Raw genomic sequence first — 20,591 nt, forward strand, 5'->3', positions numbered from 1 at the left:
TAATTCAACTGAGGGAAGTGAATAAAATATTTGAGGAGGTTGCACAAGGCAAAGGAATACACAATTAATGGGAAATAGAGTTGTAGAGGAAGTGAAGAAGCTTAGATTAAGAAGGTAGCAGGAGAAGATAATAAGTTGTTTAAGAAGACAGATGAAATCCTAGAATATTAGAGCAGGGACGTCATGCTGGAGCTGTGTAAATTAGCAGTTTCCTGTATGCAATCATAGTAACCTCATGATATAAAGAATGTAATTGCACTCCAAAGGATACAGGGAATATTTACGATGATGTTGCAGGACAGAAAATAGTTTGGAAAAGAAGAGGTGAGGGGAGGTTTGATTGAGATATGAGGCATCTGGATAGGAAGGACCTGTTTACTTGAATAAAGTGGTCAGTGACTGGGAGGTGCAGATTTCAAGATTGATAGAACAATTAGAAGGGAGATGAAAAAAGTGTTATTAACCCAGAGGTGAACTGGGGCTTGTAATTCACTGCACGAGAGCACAGTATACGCAGAAACCCTGAAGATGTTTTAAAAGCATCTTGATATGAATCTCCAGTGCCATAACCTGCAGCGCTAGGGACCGAATGCTGGAAAATGTTATGGAACAGGTGGCTCAGTTCTTGGGCCAAGTGGCCTTTTTCAGTGCCACCAACTTTCTATAATTCTATTCAATGAATAGAGATGCACAAGAATAGTGAGGGGTTGAAGTAAAGCAATCTACCCAAGAACAGAGAAATGAGAGGCAACATGACAAGCTGAGAGGAAGTGAAGGAGACTTGAGAAAATAACAAATAAATGACTGAGTGAGGAAGAAAAGAGATGGACTTAATGTACTCGATGTACTAATGTAGCAGCAGAAGAAAGTCCATGTGAATGGGTGTGTAGGGAATTCGGATTTTTCACAGGCTGCTTTGCAGTAGGCCATAAAGTTTGATAAACGTGAAAAGGAACTTTTGTCATTAGTTTACATGTATCGCTTCTTGTTTTTATTGCCAGTTCATATTGTTCTAGTTTAAAATTTATTGATCGTTAATGCAATTGAAGTAAGAATGGTCTGTGCAAACTCCAGGTTTGCACATTTCTAATAGAACAAAAAGAATCAGTAAAATGGATAGATCTGTGATCCTATGGCATAGCTTTGACCTCATCATGTAAATCAGTTCATTTCATTCAATGCATTATTTTCTATTAATTTCATACAGAGCCTCCTTCAGAAGATCACCTTTTGCAGAACACACTCTGGGCTGAAGTTCAGAAGCTGTAAGTTACTTTGTTTATCTCTGTTTGGTTAAACTCTGACGCTAATGTGAGAAGTTTTTGAATTAAATCATCCACTGTCCTCAGACATCATATCTCTACAGCTGTTCGTCAGATTCCACTTTTACTTGTTGCCGTGTAAGTTTTGCTTCATTGTAAAACGATTAATATCCCATGCTGCATGATTAGCACACCGGAGGCTGGGTTTAATGGAGGTGACAGTGGTCTTAGCCCCCAGCTGCATAGCCAGCTCTTTTAGAGCAGGCCCACAGGGATAAGTACAGCTCAGCAACTTCACAGATCTGCAATCGGCTTCCCTGGGAATACACTTCTGAATGTAATTCTCACCTACTGAGGACTACTGACCAGTCAACTCCCTGGACGACCCTGCAAGGTGTACCAACTAACATCTGAAGGCTAATGCCAAAACTGGGAGATTTGTCTCTAAGACTAGTCAAGGAACACCTGAGCACTGTGGTGGCAAGGGCACATGCACTCTTGGCTGGAGACCTTCAGGGTCCATCACAAAGAATAACCGAACAGCACCACTTCTGACTGAGCTGGATGCATCCTAAACAATGTTGCTAACTGATTAAGTCTGCAGCAAGCTGTGAAGGAACCAACAAGAGTGAAACAAATTTGACCTTATCCTCACCAATCTTCTTGTTGCAGATGTATCAGATGATGACAATAGGAAGTTTAAACTACACAGTCCTTGTGAAGATAAAATTCTGTTTTCACATTAAGAAGTCTTTTCGTCATGTTGTGTGGCTCTACCACTGTACTAGATTTCACACAAATCTATCAACTTAAGTCTGACCATCCACAAGGCATTGTGGGCCATTTGCAGCAGAATTGTACCCAGTTCAGGGGGTGGTGATGGTGGGTAGATGGTGGTGTGGTGAATCTCGTTGTGATGCGCATTGGAGATTCGATGTGGACTTTTCGAGCCGAATGACCTGCTTCCACACTGTAAGGATTAGACCATAAGACATAGGAGTGGAAGTAAGGCCATTCGGCCCATCGAGTCCACTCCGCCATTCAATCATGGCTGATGGGCATTTCAATTCCACTTACCCGCATTCTCCCCGTAGCCCTTAATTCCTTGTGACATCAAGAATTTATCAATCTCTGCCTTGAAGACGTTTAGCGTCCCAGCCTCCGTTACACTCTGCAGCCACAAGCCCACCACTCTCTGGCTGAAAAATGTCTCTGCATTTCTGTTCTGAATTGACCACCACTAATTCTAAGGCTGTGTCCACATGTCCTAGTCTCCTCGCCTAACGGAAACAACTTCCTAGTGTCCACCCTTTCCAAGCCATGTATTATCTTGTAAGTTTCTGTTAAATCTCCCCTTAATCTTCTAAACTCCAATGAATACAATCCCAGGATCCTCAGCCATTCCTCATATTTTAGACCAACCATTCCAGGGATCATCCGTGTGAATCTCCGCTGGTCATGCTCCAGTGCCAGTATGTCCTTCCTGAGGTGTGGGGACCAAAACTGGACACAGTACTCCAAATGGGGCCTAATCAGAGCTTTATAAAGTCTCAGTAGCACAACGGTGCTTTTATATTCCAACCCTCTTGAGATAAATGACAACATTGCATTCGCTTTCTTAATCATGGACTCAACCTGCATGTTTACCTTTAGAGAATCCTCCACTAGCACTCCCAGATCCCTTTGTACTTTGGCTTGATGAATTTTCGCACCGTTTAGAAAGTAGTCCATGCTTGTATTCTTTTTTCCAAAGTGCAAGACCTCGCATTTGCTGACGTTGAATTCCATCAGCCATTTCCTGGACCACTCTCCCAAACTGTCTAGATCCTTCTGCAGCCTCCCCACTTCCTCAGTACTACCTGCCTGTCCACCTAACTTCATATCATCAGCAAACTTCACTAGAATGCCCCAAGTCCATTCATCCAGATCATTAATATATAATGTGAACAGCTGCAGCCCCAACACTAAACCCTGCGGGACACCGCTTGTCACCGGCTGCCATTCCAAAAAAGAATCTTTTATCCCAACTCTCTGCCTTCTGTCAGACAGCCAATCCTCAATCCATACCAGTAGCTCACCTCAAACACCATGGGCCCTCACCTTGCTCAGCAGCCTCCTTGTGGCACCTTATCAAAGGCCTTTTGGAAGTCTAGATAGACCACATCCACTGGGTTTCCCTGGTCTAACCTACTTGTCACCTCTTCAAAGAATTCCAACAGGTTTGTCAGACACGACCTCCACTTACTAAATCCATGTTGACTTGTTCTAATCAGACTCTGCTCTTCCAAGAATTTAGAAACCTCATCCTTAATGATGGATTCTAGAATTTTACCAAAAACCAAGGTTAGGCTAATTGGCCTTTAATTTTCCATCTTTGGTCTTGGTCCTTTCTTGAACAAGGGGGTTACAACAGCGATCTTCCAATCATCCGGGACTTTCCCTGACTCCAGTGACTTTTGACAGATCTCAACCAACGCCTCCGCTATTTCCTCAGCCACCTCCCTCACAACTCTAGGATGTATCCCATCAGGGTCAGGAGATTTATCAATTTTAAGACCTTTTAGCTTTTCTAGCACTTTCTTTTTTGTAATGGCAACCATACTCCACTCAACCCCCTGACTCCCTTTAATTGTTGGGATATTACTCATGTCTTCCACTGTGAAGACTGACGCAAAGTACTTGTTAAGTTCTCCTGCTATTTCCTTATCTCCCATCACTAGGCTTCCAGCATTAGTTTGAAGTGGCCCAATGTCTACTTTTGCCTGTCGTTTGTTTCTTATGTGTTGAAAGAAACTTTTACTATCATTTCTAAAATTACTGGCTAGCCTACCTTCATATTTGATCCTCTCCTTCCTTATTACTCTCTTTGTTATCCTCTGTTTTTGTAGCCTTCCCAATCTTCTGATTTCCCACTGCTCTTGGCCACTTTATAGGATTTCTCTTTTTCTTTAATACATTTCCTGACTTCCTTTGTCAGCCATGGCTGTCTAATCCCTCCCCGGATAATCTTTCTTTTCTTGGGGATGAACTTCTGTACAGTGTCCTCAATTATACCCACAAACTCCTGCCATTTTTGCTCTACTGTATTCCCCGCTAGGCTCTGCTTCCAGTCTATTTTTGTCAGTTCCTCTCTCATGCCCTCATAATTACCTTTATTTAACTGGTAAAGGTAATAAGATCAAAGATTCCCCCTACCCCAGTTATAATCTCTTTGAACCTCTTCTATCAGGGCGAAGATACAAAAGCTTGAAGACATACCAACAGATTCTTCCCCACTGTTGTTAGGCTTCTGAATGGGCCTCCTAAATTTCAAATCTGATGTTGGTCTTGCTTTTTGTGCACCTTCTTGGAAGCCTTAACTTTGTATTCCTCACTCTGTTCTATCACCCTATAATCTTTGTATGGTAGGATCTGCCTGTATTTCACACAAAACAAAACTTTCCGTTGTGTGACAGTAATAAATTGAATCAAGTCAACCATAAATCATAGAACTTAATGATTGCATGACTAATTCATTAGCTCAAAGCTCTGCTTTCCCGACAGATCCTGTCATGAAGGGTGGCAGACAATTTCATAACTAACTGAAGGAGGCAACTCCACAAATATGCTCATCCTCAATCATGGGGAAGCTCAACACATCATTGCAAAAGAATAGGCTAAGGCATTTGCAACAATCTTCAGCCAGATGTCCCAAGTGAATGATTCATCTCTGCCTCCTCCTGAGGTCCCCATCTTACAGATATCAGTCTTCAGCCAATTTACTTCGCTTCACATGATATGAAAAGGTGATTAAAGGCCCTAAATACCGCAAAGTGTTTGGGCTCTGACAATATTTCTGCCAGATTTGCTGCCCTCATAACAAAGCTGTTCAATTACAGCAAGAACAATGGCATGTATCTGATAATGTGGAAAATTGCCTAGATATGTCCTGTAGATGAAAAATAGAACAAATTCCACCTGGGCTATTATCTCTCTAACACTATGCTGTACGATCAATAAGGTGATAGGGCTCATCAATAGTGCTATCAAACAGCACTTGCTTAGCAATAAACTAGTCACTGACATCAGTTTGGGTTCTGCCGGACCATTCTGCACGCAATCTCAACACGGCTTTAGTTTAAATTTAGACAAAAGTGCCAAACTCCAGAAGTGAGCTGAGACTGACAGCCCTTGACATTAAAGCCACATTTGACCATAGCTCTAGCAAAACTTGAGGCAGTGGGAATTGGGAAATACTCTCCAATGGTTGCACAAAGGAAGATGTTTGCCTGAGATGTCAGTCATCTCAGATCCAGGACGTCATTACAAGGGTTTCTCAGAGCAGTGTCCTAGGCCCAAAAATCATCAGCTGTTACATCAATAAACTTACCTCCATCATACAGCCAGATATGGGATAATTGCAAAGCGTTGGCTTCCATCATTTTTGACTTCTCAGCTACTAAAGCAATCTATGTCCAAATGTAGCACTATCTGGACATGGCAAGTGATATTTAAACTCAACAAGTGCCAGGCAATGACTTTTACCAACAAGAATTCATCAAACTATCACCCCACTTGATGTTAAGTAGCATTTCCACTCCTGAATCTCTCACTCTTAACATCCTTGATGGAGGTTAGGAATGAGATCATTGACCAGAAACTGAATTGGACCAGGCATTTAAATACAATGGCTACAAGAGCAGATCACCCCTCTATTTAAGAAAGGAACAAAAGAGAAAGCAGAGAACCAAGAACCTGTTGGCCTTAAATCAGTAGCATTGAAAATGCTAGGATTTGTTTCAAAGGAGGGAATAAATACACAATTGGTTGATAATGATTAGTTTGGATACAATCAACATGGATTTGAGATTGGAAAATTGAATGTTTGACGAACTTGTTAGAAGTTTTGAAGATGTTATTAAAAAAAATTGTTAAAGGAGAGCCAATAGATATAGTATACTTTCTCCAAATGCTTGTGATAAAATTCAAAGCATGTAAGATAGGAGAATTTGTACTGGCATGGATTAATGATTGGCTAAGAGCCAGAAAACACAAAATAGAAATGAACAAGTCTTTGTTACATTGGCAGAATGTAATAAATGGGATATCGTAAGGATCAATACTTGGGCTGCCAGTTCATAATATATATCAATGATTTAGAACTAAAAAGACCAATTATAATATTTGCAAATTTGTAGATGATACAAAGATAAGTGTGAATGTGTGCTGTGAGAAATATGTAAAGCAATTTAAGGATAAATTAGAGGGGTTCAGTGATCAGGCATTAAACATGGCAGACTGAATATAATGTGGAAAAATGGGAGATTGTCCACTTTGGTAGGAGAAACAGATATGCAGAGTTTTTTTTAATGATAAAATGTTAGAAAGTGTAGATGTCCAAAGGGACCTAGTTGTCCTTGTTGACAAGTCACTGAAGGCTAACATGGAGCAAGCTATTAAGAAGGTTATTGGAATGTTAATCTGTATTGTAAGAGAATTTGAGCAGTGAAGTCCTGTGTCAATCATTTGAGAGCTTGGTTAGACCTCACCTGGAGTACTCTGTGCAAGTTTTGGTGTCCTAATTTCAAGAAAGGTATCCTTGTCATTTGGGGAGTCCAACAAAGGTTCACCTAAACTTGTTTCTGGCATGGTGGACTGACCTGTGCAAACAGATTGGACAAACTGAGCATGTATTCCCTAGAGTTTTGAAGAATGAGAGGTAATCTCATTAAACTTAGAAAATATTTAAAAGGACAGAAAGGGCAGATACAGATAATATTCCCATGGTTGGGAAGTCTGAAACAGTTTAAAAATAAAAATGATTTGAAAATGCCGGTGTCGGACTGGGGTGTACAAAGTTAAAAGATCTCAACGCCAGGTTATAGTCCAACAGGTTTAATTGGAAGCACTCTAGCTTTCGGAGCGACCCTCCTTCATCAGGTGGTAGTCGCTCCGAAAGCTAGTGTGCTTCCAATTAAACCTGTTGGACTATAACCTGGTGTTGTGATTTTTAACTAAAAATAAAAAGATTGTCATTTTTTTCTGAGATGAGAATTTATTTTACTCCTGAATGTTGTGAACATTTGGTATTCTCTACAGCAGAAGACTGTAGACCCTTCATCTTTGAGTATATTTAAGTTAGAATTTGATAAATTTCTGATTACCAATGGTAGATGGGGTGAGTAAAAGGCATTGACCTGTTCAATTAGACATGATCATATTGAATGGCATGACAGGCTAGATTAACTAAATGGTCTACTCCTTAACCTATGTTCCTAATACAGGTTATTCTGCTATAACATATGATTTGTCAATGCAAATTTGCAATAATGCAATTGATGAGTTGGGACGCAGTTTCAAAACTATGAACTTGTATTGGCTGTAGCACAATTACATCGCCAACACTTTTACGTGCTGTTTCTAAAATGTGATTTTTCTATAACATGGAGTTGCACAAGAATGCAGCCATCACGTTCTAGAACTACTTGTATATAGATGTTATAACTCAGAACTTGCGTTAAATTTCCATCAGCAGAGCATGACGTCCCAATGCAGTGTTAGTGTAATTGTAAAAATTCTTGAAATTATCGAATAAATGTAATACAGATTTGTTGTACTCTAAAATTTCAACAAAGTGTAAAGAAGAGTGCTTGAAAGTTGTGTGCTATGTTCACCTGAATAGTGAGGACAAAATAAAACATTTACCCTAAGAGAATGCTTAGATTACGTATTAGTGTGTGAGGACCTGAGTTAATATGTTAACTCAGGTCCTCACACACTAATAGGAGAATATTGGTAAATTAAATAGAACTGTCTTAGCACTATTTTTCTGAAGTATATTAAAAACATTCTGTTAAATAAAACTAGCAGAAGCACTGCTTAGAGATTGTAGAATCTAGAACAGTGTCACAACTGTTAAATGTGACCTTGTTTTAAGATCATCGTCTGCCTCAATTTCGAGATGCCGGTGTTGGACTGGAGTGTACAAAGTTAAGAATCACACTACACCAGGTTATAGTCCAACAGATTTAATTGGAAGCACTAGCTTTCGGAGCACCACTCCTTCATCAGGTGGTTGTGGAGGACACAATTGTAAGGTACAGAATTTATAGCAAAAGCTTACAGTGTGATGTAACTGAAATCATACATTGAAAAATACCTCGATTGTCTGTTGAGTCTTTCATCTGTTTGAATACCATGATACAATTGATGTTAGCTAGACAATATGTTGAAGGGCTTATGCTCGAAACGTCGAATTCTCTATTCCTGAGAGCTTATTCCTGATGAAGGGCTTATGCTCGAAACGTCGAATTCTCTATTCCTGAGACTTATTCCTGATGAAGGGCTTATGCTCAAAACGTCGAATTCTCTATTCCTGAGATGCTGCCTGGCCTGCTGTGCTTTGACCAGCAACACATTTGCAGCTGTGATCTCCAGCATCTGCAGACCTCATTTTTTACTCTAATATGTTGAAGGTGTTAGCCCCCTGTGTTCTCTGTCTGTGCCATGATGTTTAGATCGATTCTAACCTATAAAGTGAGGTAACAGAGTTTTACATGAATTCATGCAGTTTTTGAGCAAAGTACAATGTAACGCTGCAAGTACAAATTCACCCCTCAAACACATGTATATGTGTGCACGTGGGCCTGAGAGTGTGTGGAACTGTGTGTTTGTGTCTCTCTCTCTCTTTCTCTCTGGGTTGGGGGCTGAGAGTGTGAGAGAAAGTGTATGTATGTGTGTATGTGAGTGTAGAGTGTCTTAAGTCTGTGAGGGGGTGCATATGAGAGTGTGGAAATGTGTGTGTGTGTGTGTGTGTGTGTAGTGCAATGGTGGTCACCTGTAGTGTGGCATGAACCCAAGGTCCCGGTTAAGGACCTCCCTATGGATATGGAACTTAGCTATCAGTCTCTGCTTGGCCACTTTTCCGAGTCCGCCTTGGATGATGGTCACCCGAAGGTCTGAGGTCGAATGTCCTGGACCGCTGAAGTGTTCCTCAATTGGAAGAGAACACTCCTGTCTGTTGATTGTTGTGCGGTGCCAATTCATCCATTGCCGTAGCCTTTATTCGGTTTCCCCAATATACCATGCCTCGGCATCCTTGCCTGCAACATATAAGATAGACCCCCACTCTACACACAGACAGTCACAAAGACCCACGTACACACACATACATATGTTTGAGGGGTGAATATATACTTGCTGCGTTACATTGTACTTTGCTCAAAAACTGCATGAATTCATGTAAAACTCTTGTCTCACTTTTTAGGTTAGAATCAATCTAAACATCACGGCACAGACAGAGAACACAGGGGGCTAACACCTTCAACATATTGTTTAGCTAACACCAATTGTTACAGTTAACCTGAGAATGCAACTTGTAAATTACAAAACTTAGTTTCACTTCTTTCAAGTTTAAAAAAAATCATAGTATTTGAACAGATGAAAGATTCAACAGACTATCGAGGTATTTTTCAATGTATGATTTCAGTTACATCATACTAAACTTTTGCTATAAATTCTGTGCTTTACAATTGTGTCCTCCACTACCACCTGATGAAGAAGCGGTGCTCCGTAAGCTAGTGCTTCCAATTCAACCTGTTGGAATTTAACCTGGTGTTGTGTGATTTTTAACATAGTCTATCTCAATTTTCAATAATGTTTATAGTTGTTTTATTATAGTGGCTTATCCTGTTTTATGTTTCAAATGATCAAGATTTTATGTTCTCATTCTTGGTCATCGAGTAGATTGTTGTGTTTGAGGTAGTATAATCACAGGAAACTAACTTGTCTGTAAGTAATCAGCATATGAATTTTCATTACAGCCTAACAGTAATTTCTATGGTCACCATCTTAAAAATAGTAATATTGAAAATCATTAAATTAAATTTAACCTGTCTAACTGTCAATTACAATTTCTTTACATTTAAAGTTGTATATTTATCTATTAGTGCACTGACTGCCAGAAGATCTCAGTAACTGACTGACTGACTCCCTGGACTGGCCAATTTATCTTGGTTTCCATGTCATGCACACAGACTTATTGTTTTCCAATTGCCCTTTCCTATCTTCTTAATCCTGCATGCCCTCTTTCTTCTGTCAGTTCAATCCCCTCCACTCCCCACCATAGAAACTTGACTGAAAGGCAGATTTTTCAGTACTGAACTGGAAATAAATTGAAAACCACAAGCATTGCAGCCTGGAGAAACAAAATTGCGTGGTGGAGTTTGAAGCAGAGACACTCTGCTTGGAGGTCAGAGAAGTAAAAATAATAGCTTTTTATTTTCTGTTGGTGGCAAAGCAACAGCAATTACTGCTGACCTCGAAGAAAGCTGCTGATAAAGATTTAGTGATATGGACTTTCTACTTTTCGATCCTGGTTTGAATTTGACAACAAGTGAGGGGGACCCAGGGAAAGCATCAATCCTATTCAAGTATTTTCATGGACTACACAGTATAATGTGTTGGATTTTGCACTCTGACTAAAAAAAATTTACAATGTGAGAAATAACTGTTGTGACATGTTGCTAGAAGTTGAAGTAACAAACCTATTAAAAAGAACTCTGGTTTTGTTTCATCATAATGGAGAAACTTGACTGAATGTAAATTAGCATTTCAGTGATATTGAAAATGTTATGGAATAATTCTCAACTTCATGTCTCATGCAACAAGTGTTTTACAGTGAGACCAACTGAGTAATAGGGAACAAAATCAGAATTTGCTGAAAAAACTTAGCAGGTCTGCCAGCATCTATGAAGGGAAATCAGATTTCATGTTTCAGGTCCAATATCTAAAAGGACAGAACTGAAGGGGCATGTTTTCATGAATTCATTGATTTCTACTTAACTACTATTCAGACGTGATTCAAAAACACAACCTATGGGAACACAGAATTACTGACCGCAATTTCAGAATTTCCATGTTTAATTGTGCTTACATAAATTCTAGAATTTTCGAGCAGTTTCAAGAGGAGAAATGACAGCAAACACTAACCTTTTTTTTTCATAAAAATGCTCCAGGTTTGATGCCACCTGTGGAGAGAAATCAGAGTTAATGTTTCAGAATAAGTAACTCTTCCTCAGAACTGATGGTAGCTCGGAAAATGTTGGTTTACATGCAGAAGATTGGGTGGAGGAGGAGGATGAGGAATAAACAATAGATGGACATAGAGCCCAAAGATAGAGAAGAACTTTTGGACAGACAAAGGGGTAGATAATGATCTGGCTAGGAGGGTGAATAGCTATTAATGGGGATTGTTAATAGCTAACAATGGGATCCAGACCTGCTGAGCTTTTCCAGCAATTTCTGATTTACAGCATCCGCTGTTTATTCTGACAATTAAATGTAATATTTGACATTATACCCAGGAATTAAAAATCATGGCTTTGAAAATAAGTGTGTACTTGATGCAATATTTCTATTGTATATGTGTATTTTTGAAAAGGTTTTTGCCAGGTGCATTTCAAAAAGTGTTATACCAGTAAGAACAAAACAAACAGTGTTGCCAGCACACATGTCCAGTGATTTTTGTGCTTGAGACAGCTAGACAACTATAATTGCACCCTCTTGATGCAGAATGTTTCTTGCTATGAATGCCTATCAGAAAATTATAGAATCAAAGAAAGTTTATAGCAGAGAGAAAGTTTATCATGTCCATGCCAACCAACAAAATGAGCCCACCTAGCCTCATAATTCCTTACATAGGATCTGACACTTGAGATTTGTACGTAGACCTATTTAATAAGTTCTGCTTTCAGACATTGAATTCTAGACCCTTAATAAGTTTAAAAACATTTTCCCATATTGTCCTTTAATCTTTCTATCAATCACTTGAAATCTGTGCCTTTAGTCAGTGACTTCTGCTTGGTTAAATAGGCCCTTTCCTTGCATTTTATCCAGACACTTCACAGCTTTGTTCATTTCAGAAGACCATAAGGTACAGAGCAGAATTCAGCCCATTAAGACTGTTCCACCACTCATTCGTCAACTATATTTCTCAACGCCATTCTTCTGTTTTCTCTGATCCCCTTATTAATTAATAACCTATCTATGTCTGTGTTAAGTACACTCTTAGCCTTCACAGCCTTCTATGGCAATAAGTTCCACAGATCCACCACCCCCTGATTGAAGAAATCCTTCTTCATCTCAGTTTTAAAGGGTTATCCCTTCACTTTGAGGCTGTGCGCTTGGATCTTAATCTCTCTTACTAGTGGAAGCATCTTCTCCACATCCATTCTATCCAGGTTGCTCAAATATTCTTTAAGTTTCAATGAGATCCCTCCTTATCCTTCTAAAGAGCCTTCAACCACTCCTGAGCCCTTCTTTCTGGGGATTATCCTTGAGCCTCCTCTGGACTCTTTCCAAGGACAGCATATCCTTCCTTAGATACAGAGCAAAAATTGCTCACAGTATTCTAAATATGGAGAAAGTGAGGACTGCAGATGCTGGAGATCAGAGTCAAAAAGTGTGGCACTGGAAAAGACCAGCAGGTCAGGCAGCATCCGAGGAGCAGGAATCATTCATGACAAAAGGCTTATGCCTGAACCGTTGACTCTCTCGCTCCTTGGATGTTGCCTGACCTGCTGTGCTTTTACAGTGCCACACTTTTTTGACTCATATTTGAAATATGGTCTGACATTCTTTGCAGTACATTCTTGCTCCTGTATTTTAGCCCTCTCAAAATGAATGCTAATATTGCATTTGCCTTCCTAACTGCCAATTGAACCTGCATGTTAACCTTAAGAGAATCTGAACTTGCTCTCCCAGGTCCCTTTACACTTCAGATTTCTGAAGCTTTTCTCCATTTAGAAAATAGTTTACACTCTTTCTTCCAACTAAAGTACATAACCTCACACTTTCTCACATTGCAATTTATCTGCCACTTCTATGTCCCCTCTCCTAGCCGATCCCAAGTCCTTCTGCAGCCTCCCCATTTTCAGTCCTGCAACGTCATAATACACCTCCTCAGAACATAGTCACTCTAAGACTGCCTCAGAAGACATATCAGCACTACGGTACTGCATTTTGGAGCTCTTTTAACATTTTATGTTGCTCTACTGTTGCCAGGTCAGTTTGCGCACAGGTACATAAACCCATTTCATCCATTTGCACTGGATGCATCTCAGAGTTCTTTCTTTGCTTTCTTAGCACTCACTCAGTTTGTGTTGACTTTGGATATACAAAGTGTTCTGCTTTGTCTTGCCTTTTATCACAGACATAAAGCCAAACAGCTTGTTATGTTTGCTGGTGTTGAATAGGCAAGGAGGTGAACATGTTTCTGTGTGATAATGTGCTACAGGTTAGACCTACACCTACAAAATGCCACACCTACAACATGTCTCAGCAGATTCCATGACAAACATTTTGCATAATAAGAGACAATTTAGCCACTGCCCTTTGAAATTTAGTGTGTTACCATTACTGAATCCCCTAATATCAACATCCTGGGGGTTACCATTGACCAGAAGCACAACTGGGCCTGCAATATAAATTCAGTGGTGACAAGAGCAGGTCAGATGATTTTAATACTGTGGTGAGTAGTTCACCTGACTCTTTTGTCCACCACCTAGAAGACAGCAATATGATGGCATACTCCCCACTTGATTGCAGAGGTTCAGCTCCAAAACAAGAAGCTTAACACCATATAGGAGAAAGCAGCCCACTTGATTGGCACCATAGCCACTCCATCGACCACCAATGCTCAGGAGCAGCAGTCTGTACTATCTACCAGATGCAGTGCAGAATTTCACCAATTCGTTAGCACCTTCCAAACCCATGACCATTTCCATCTGGAAAGACAAGGACAGCAGCTAAATGGGAACACCACTATCTGCAAGCTCCCCTCCTAACTTCTCACCATTCTGACTTAGAAGTATAATACCATTCTTTCATTGTCGCTGAGTCAAAATGATGGAATTCCCTCCCTAAGTACAATCTATCTAAAGCGTGTGGACTGCAGCGGTTCAAGAAGACCGCTCATCACCATCTTCTAAAGGGTAACTAGGGATGGGAAAGAAATGCTGGCCATCCAGTGATGCCCACATACCACCAGTGAATAAAAAAAAATGCACTTCAATTAACTGACGGTGTCTGAAAGTCTGAGTAGAATAGACTTTAGTTCAGTCAAGCAAGACTAAGGTCAATCTATAGGTGCTTCCACTGTCAGTCAAGTACATCACATACCTTACCATAGCTAACCCTCTGGATTAAGGTTAAGTGCTTGGTATGATCAAGGTCTGGGGATACTTGTCCTTATGATGAAGGTTTTGTATTATGGTTCGTCCTGCAGGTCAGGTCTAACTAGTGTGGAGATTGCCCGTATGTTTGGGAGCTATAGAGAAATCAGTGGCTGTCCTAACTGGTTAGTTCTGAGGGTATGGACAGTAGTCAAAAAGTGGATTGGTGGGCCACTTCATGCTGTGCTGGGGAAAATGGAAACTTGAGTGCTTGAGTCAAAATTCTCCCTCACCACCCCAACCTTTTGTACAAACTTTTGTCCTACTGTCTCTGTCAACACTATCAGCTTCCGGGATCTCCATGTTCCTAACTAACCTTTCAGTTAACTAGCAATATTCACTCATTTCCCCTCCAGCCGCTAGTAGGACAAAAGTGTGTACAAAAGGTTGGGGTGTAGAGGGAGAAGTTTGACTCGAGCAGAGCATAGAACATACATTCTGTAAAGACAGCCTGCCAAATTCTCTATAGCTCCCAAACTTACGATATATGCCACCAAATCTCAAGATGAAAAGTGGTTGCTTGCACATTCGGTGAGCAGAATAAGTTTGTTTAGTCTTCTGTGCAGGAACAGGTCACACTTGTGGGCAATGTGAGGCTGTTCAATCGACAATTGCATTACCCAGGTATCCATAGATTGAATAATATCATACAATAGGCATCATATTGCTTTGCATGTTCTGTTCCTGCATTGATAAACAATTTATATAATGCATATTGGGCTTGAGCATCAATGCAATATATTTGATCACGACAATGTAATCCAACTAACCTTTGTTGGATAGTTCCAGAGGTCTCATAGATGCATAACGGTACTGATCCCTTTTTGTCTCAAAGAGAAATGTAAATATGTGAGAATGTGGATCCTTATTTTCAAAGCTGTATTTCACAACTGATGGAGTGCGTAAGATAGTAGTACTCCTACCATAGCTACAACATCCCAATGTACTCGTGTGCCAAGGATTACGATGAATTCAAATATGTAATGTCTCAGGTCCATGCCAATGCATTTCATGGCCCTCCTAGGAGGCCTTCACAGCCTGTGTTAAAACCTAATTTATGTTTGATATGACTGCTCAGGAATCATATCACTGACAATGTGTTATACTTCTGATGTTCTGGCATAGATTCATGGCACCCATCCTGAATAGATTTAGCAACGGCATGTGTTATGGTTGCTTCTGTAATTATATAAAGATATTGTGGATGAATTAAGTTTTAAAGCTGTCAGCAAGCCCTGGTACAAAAGCAACCTCTAGTGAATGTCAAACATCTTCATGAAGAGACCACAACAGATGTTGCCCTTAGGATACAAAGGAGGTTTGGAAGGCCATTTCCTCCAGAAGGCAAGTACAGGCAGAGAGTGAGGATAGCCTGGTCCACCATAACAGAATTATGCCTTTTATTGAAGCAGGACTTACATGCTGGAGGAATGGCTGACAATCCCATTCTCTCTTACGCCAGTGGCCGTCAAGGTCACAACTGCTCTTAAGTTTTATGTGATTGGCTAATTCCAAGCATCCTCTGGCATCTATCAAACCTCAAATCAAAGTATGTAAAGGATGTTGCAGAATCATTTTTTGTGAGATCACACAGCATCCCTGTTTTCTCTGAAACTAGGTCAGCTACTCAGGCTTCAGGATCAGCTTTTTCACATAGCTGCTCAATGCTTTAGTAAACTTTACTACTGTCTAAATTTCCACAGTCAGCATATAATACTTTGTTCTGGTTGGAAAAGGCCTTCTGTGTGTCATAATTTGGATGTTAATGAGGAATTGGACATCACCTATCCTGAAGGAAAGTGTGTTTTCTCTCATAAGACACGTTAGTAGAATGAATCATTGCCCTCAGAAGTGTGCAGTAATGAATGAGTGGCCATAAGTATGGAACATGAGGGGTGGCAGGACCTATTACAGAGTTCCATTAACTTTGCAGTCAGCAACTTTGTTAAGTTTGGGAATCACAGGCAGATTGGAGGTGACACTTCTGGAGTGTCCTGAGAGAAAACTTATTGGGCTTGTATATAGTTCCTTCTCTTTCTTGACCGGCGTTGGGGGTGGGGTGCGGCTCTGCTAACAACACCATGTGTCTTTGGACAAATGGGCACTTAGAGTGAAGTCAGTGCCCCTCATCTTTATCTCACCTTGGCATTGACACTGACCACCAATAGCTAAAGCAGTGGCATGCAGCTGGGCATGCATATCCAACAGTCACTGAGTACTCTGCTGGACCTGATGCTCTCTCGCAGCTGCTGACCTATCCGTGGAAACTGCCAGAAATTTAGATCACATGACAGACATAAGATACTGATAAAAATTAGTTGAGAACATGTTGCTGGAAAAGCACAGCAGGTCACGCAGTATCTGAGGAGCAGGAGAATAAATGTTTCGGGCCAGAGCCTGTCATCAGGAATACTGATAAAAATTAGTTGACTCTCTGCCCTTCAGACCAATTTCCCAAATATCTCTGAACCTGTCCTGCCTGTTGATCCTGTGTCTGTTTGAGTATTTGCAAAAAGTATTAATGGAATGATGACTCTCCTGCCCTGGGGTTGTGTAGCTAGCTGAGAAGTGCCATTGACATTGTCACCAAAATGTGCTACTGATGTAATCTAGAAATAATATCCACCGTGGTGCATGTATCTGAGCTGATGGGGATTGTCACACAAAGTATTTCCAATGCTTATCTGAGGGATCTGTGGCTTCTTCCTCAGACATGGAGGAAGAACTGATTGCTGAAGAGACTGATCTTTTCAGGGCAGAGGCTGTGTGGATGCTGTTGGTGCCTGCAAAAGAGGAGAGGGAATTAGTTGCAAGAAAGGATTAGAATCTTAAGTGTCTTAAGAATACATTCATGGTGGTAGTAATACGAGAGTAGATTGGAACAGCACCACAGAACTAACTTGGTTGCTTGGACATGGCTGTTTCGACATTCCTACCTGAGTGTCTCCATTCTCTCCTGGTAAATATGGATTAGTCAAATAATGTTAGCTACCCTGCCTACCTGTCTTCGACCTCTTGTTACTTAAGCTCTGCGTGTGCTTCAGGCTGTAGCCATGTCTGAAGATCTATGGGAAGTCATCAACAGGCACATTCTTGAATCAGGAGATCTGCCTACATTTATTAATTATTGCATTTCAACTTGTAAACAATAGAGTCATGTTTTAAACATTAGATAAATGCATAGAATGGTTTGTGTTTTGTGACTATCTCGGGCAGTTATTAACAGAAGAAAGTGAGGATTGCAGACGCTGGAGATCAGAGTTGAAAACTGTGGAGATGGAAAAGCATAGCCGGTCAGGCAGCTCTTTCTGATGAAGAGCTCATATTTGAAAGGCCCACTCTCTTGCTCTTCAGATGCTGCCAGACTGGCTATGCTTTAGCAGCGCCACACGTTTTGACTCTGTTATTAACAGAAGTAATGTATTTCATTGTCTTTCTTTTCAGTGACCTTAAGATTGATAATACTGAACAGATGTTTGATTTCCTGATTTCTTAACCAGTTTTTAAGGAATCCTTTTAAGGAATATTTGAAAAGAAATCCAAGCACCAAATAACTAATTGGCAGAGCTACGCATCAGGATTTCATGTTTTTAAGCAAAACCAATCTTTATTCTTTATGTAAAAAGAAATTAAAGCATGTCAACTAACTTAACACTATAGCTTATAAAGACTAATGCTAACAACTCAGTTATACTATATAATATTCTTCTATAAGAGTTCGATTATCTTTGAACATCTTGAAAGTTTGTTCATTTCTCTTTGGATCAACCGAGATGTAAGCTATATTCTCTGGATTTCATGTCACTTCTTCAATATTACAGCTGTTTTTTAGTGTACCAATTATACAGATTTTTCTATTTGCCATTGACATGCAAACCTCCAACTGTCTTTAAAGACCTCACAATTGTGAAAATTTGACCTCCATCTCTGAGCTTTGCATGTGAGTAGGCATTTTTTCCCAGTCCGCTCCCATAGCTTTTGTGTAGCTTTTTCAAAGCTAGCTATTCAAGCTGACTGCTTTCTACTATGAGGCTTTGAGGATCACTAGATTTCTTCTTCTAACCACAAGCTGGAGCAAATCTTCCGATGACGTTTTATTCAGGAAACCCAAAATGAACTGAGTCCTACACGTTTACCATATGATGAATACAAAATGAATACTTTAATGTTCTTGAAGCATGCCCAACAGACTCAAATATCCTGTGTCTCTCTGTCTTTTGGTATGCAGTTTATCGTGCAACTAAGTTGAAACTGACTTTGTTTGTTCCTCAAACACCCCCCCCACCAACCCAACCTCCACCCCCGGCACCTTCCCCTGCAACCGCAGGAAATGTAAAACTTACGCCCACACCTCCACACTCACTTCCCTCCAAGGCCCCAAGGGATCCTTCCACATCCGCCACAAGTTCACCTGTACCTCCACACACATCATCTATTGCATCCGCTGCACCCGATGTGGCCTCCTCTATATTGGTGAGACAGGCCGCTTACTTGCGGAACGCTTCAGAGAACACCTCCGGGCCGCCCGAACCAACCAACCCAATCACCCCGTGGCTCAACACTTTAACTCTCCCTCCCACTCCACTGAGGACATGCAGGTCCTTGGACTCCTCCACCGGCAGAACACAACAACACGACGGCTGGAGGAGGAGTGCCTCATCTTCCGCCTGGGAACCCTCCAACCACAAGGTATGAATTCAGATTTCTCCAGTTTCCTCATTTCCCCTCCCCCCACCTTGTCTCAGTCGGTTCCCTCAACTCAGCACCGCCCTCCTAACCTGCAATCCTCTTCCTGACCTCTCCGCCCCCACCCCACTCCAGCCTATCACCCTCACCTTGACCTCCTTCCACCTATCCCACCTCCATCGCCCCTCCCCCTAGTCCCTCCTCCCTACCTTTTATCTTAGCCTGCTTGGCTCTCTCTCTTATTCCTGATGAAGGCCTTATGCTCGAAATGTCGAACTCTCTATTCCTGAGATGCTGCCTGGCCTGCTGTGCTTTGACCAGCAACACATTTGCAGCCTCAAACACTACAGCCTCCTCCTGACAGTAAAATAAAACAGATAAATGAAAATAAATATTATCGTAGTCCCAGAGAACCATAGTTAAACCTGAAGTTTGCCATGCCTTAGGCAAGTGACAAAGTTGGAAGGTAGGACCTTCATGATGACCTGTGATATGGGAATTACCATATTTATCGTCACACTGCATCACAAAATAGCTACGTAACAAATTGGAACTAACTGACCCTTTACAAGGGAACTAAGTAGTAAGGCTACACCATAAATTACTATCTCTATAGCAATATGGCATGCTATATATCTTCAACAAAAGCCTTTCGTTTTGCAACTGATATGAATAATGTGTACCGCTAATGGAATTTTAAGACTTTTCTCTGAGTCTACCTAGCTTCTTTATGAGCTTAGAGATGGAACATTCTGAGTCTTTTTTACTATCAGCTCTGACCTTGCAAGAAAAATATCAGTTTGTTTTTAACTATAATTAACTCCAAGTCAATTAAAATTGCATTTACTTCAATCAGCTGTCTTTGTTTTTCTACAGATAAAACTTTAATTCCTAAAACTTTTTAATTTTATCCTGATACACATGAAGCATGAACTAAATTTCTGCAGCACTATTGTGTGCTAACCTTATCTGAGGTGATTACGACACACTTAGTTATGTGCCATTCCTGATGATTCTACTGTATATATGTTTCTCTACCATGTTATACCAATTTTAACTTGTGAACTGGAGGCAGAAAATGTTATCCTCTAACATCACCATAGGAATGCCTGAGACCTAATGGGCTAAGGGAATATGTGATGGATATATTAATTAAGGTTTAATTGAGTGTGAAATTATTTTAGAAAATACTGCATGAAGTGGTTTTATAAAATAATCATACTGCACATTCAATTCAAGTTTGTAGGAAACATTTCCTAAATGCAATCCCCATCTGTTCTAGTTTGTACTCTCATTTGTAAATTTAATGAGATTTTGTTTAAATAACTGGTGGCAAAATCTTGCCGTACCCAAATGTGAGCCAAGTTGTGACAAGATTGCTTTAGGTTTTGGCAGAGTGCACTTTGTTAACTTAGAAGCATTTAAATTTGCT

General features: G+C 40.5%; 1 protein-coding gene across 1 annotated transcript in view; it reads left to right on the forward strand.

Moving 5' to 3' along the window:
• elp2 (elongator acetyltransferase complex subunit 2) overlaps positions 1-20,591 on the forward strand; it is a 150,535-nt gene that overhangs the window by 80,181 nt on the left and 49,763 nt on the right. The window contains exon 16 of the mRNA XM_060825464.1: positions 1,208-1,265. Coding sequence (XP_060681447.1) covers positions 1,208-1,265 — 58 coding nt within the window. The remainder of the gene's footprint in view (positions 1-1,207; positions 1,266-20,591) is intronic.

Source organism: Hemiscyllium ocellatum, chromosome 5, assembly GCF_020745735.1.
Source record: "Hemiscyllium ocellatum isolate sHemOce1 chromosome 5, sHemOce1.pat.X.cur, whole genome shotgun sequence".
In the NCBI taxonomy this organism is placed as follows: domain Eukaryota; kingdom Metazoa; phylum Chordata; class Chondrichthyes; order Orectolobiformes; family Hemiscylliidae; genus Hemiscyllium; species Hemiscyllium ocellatum.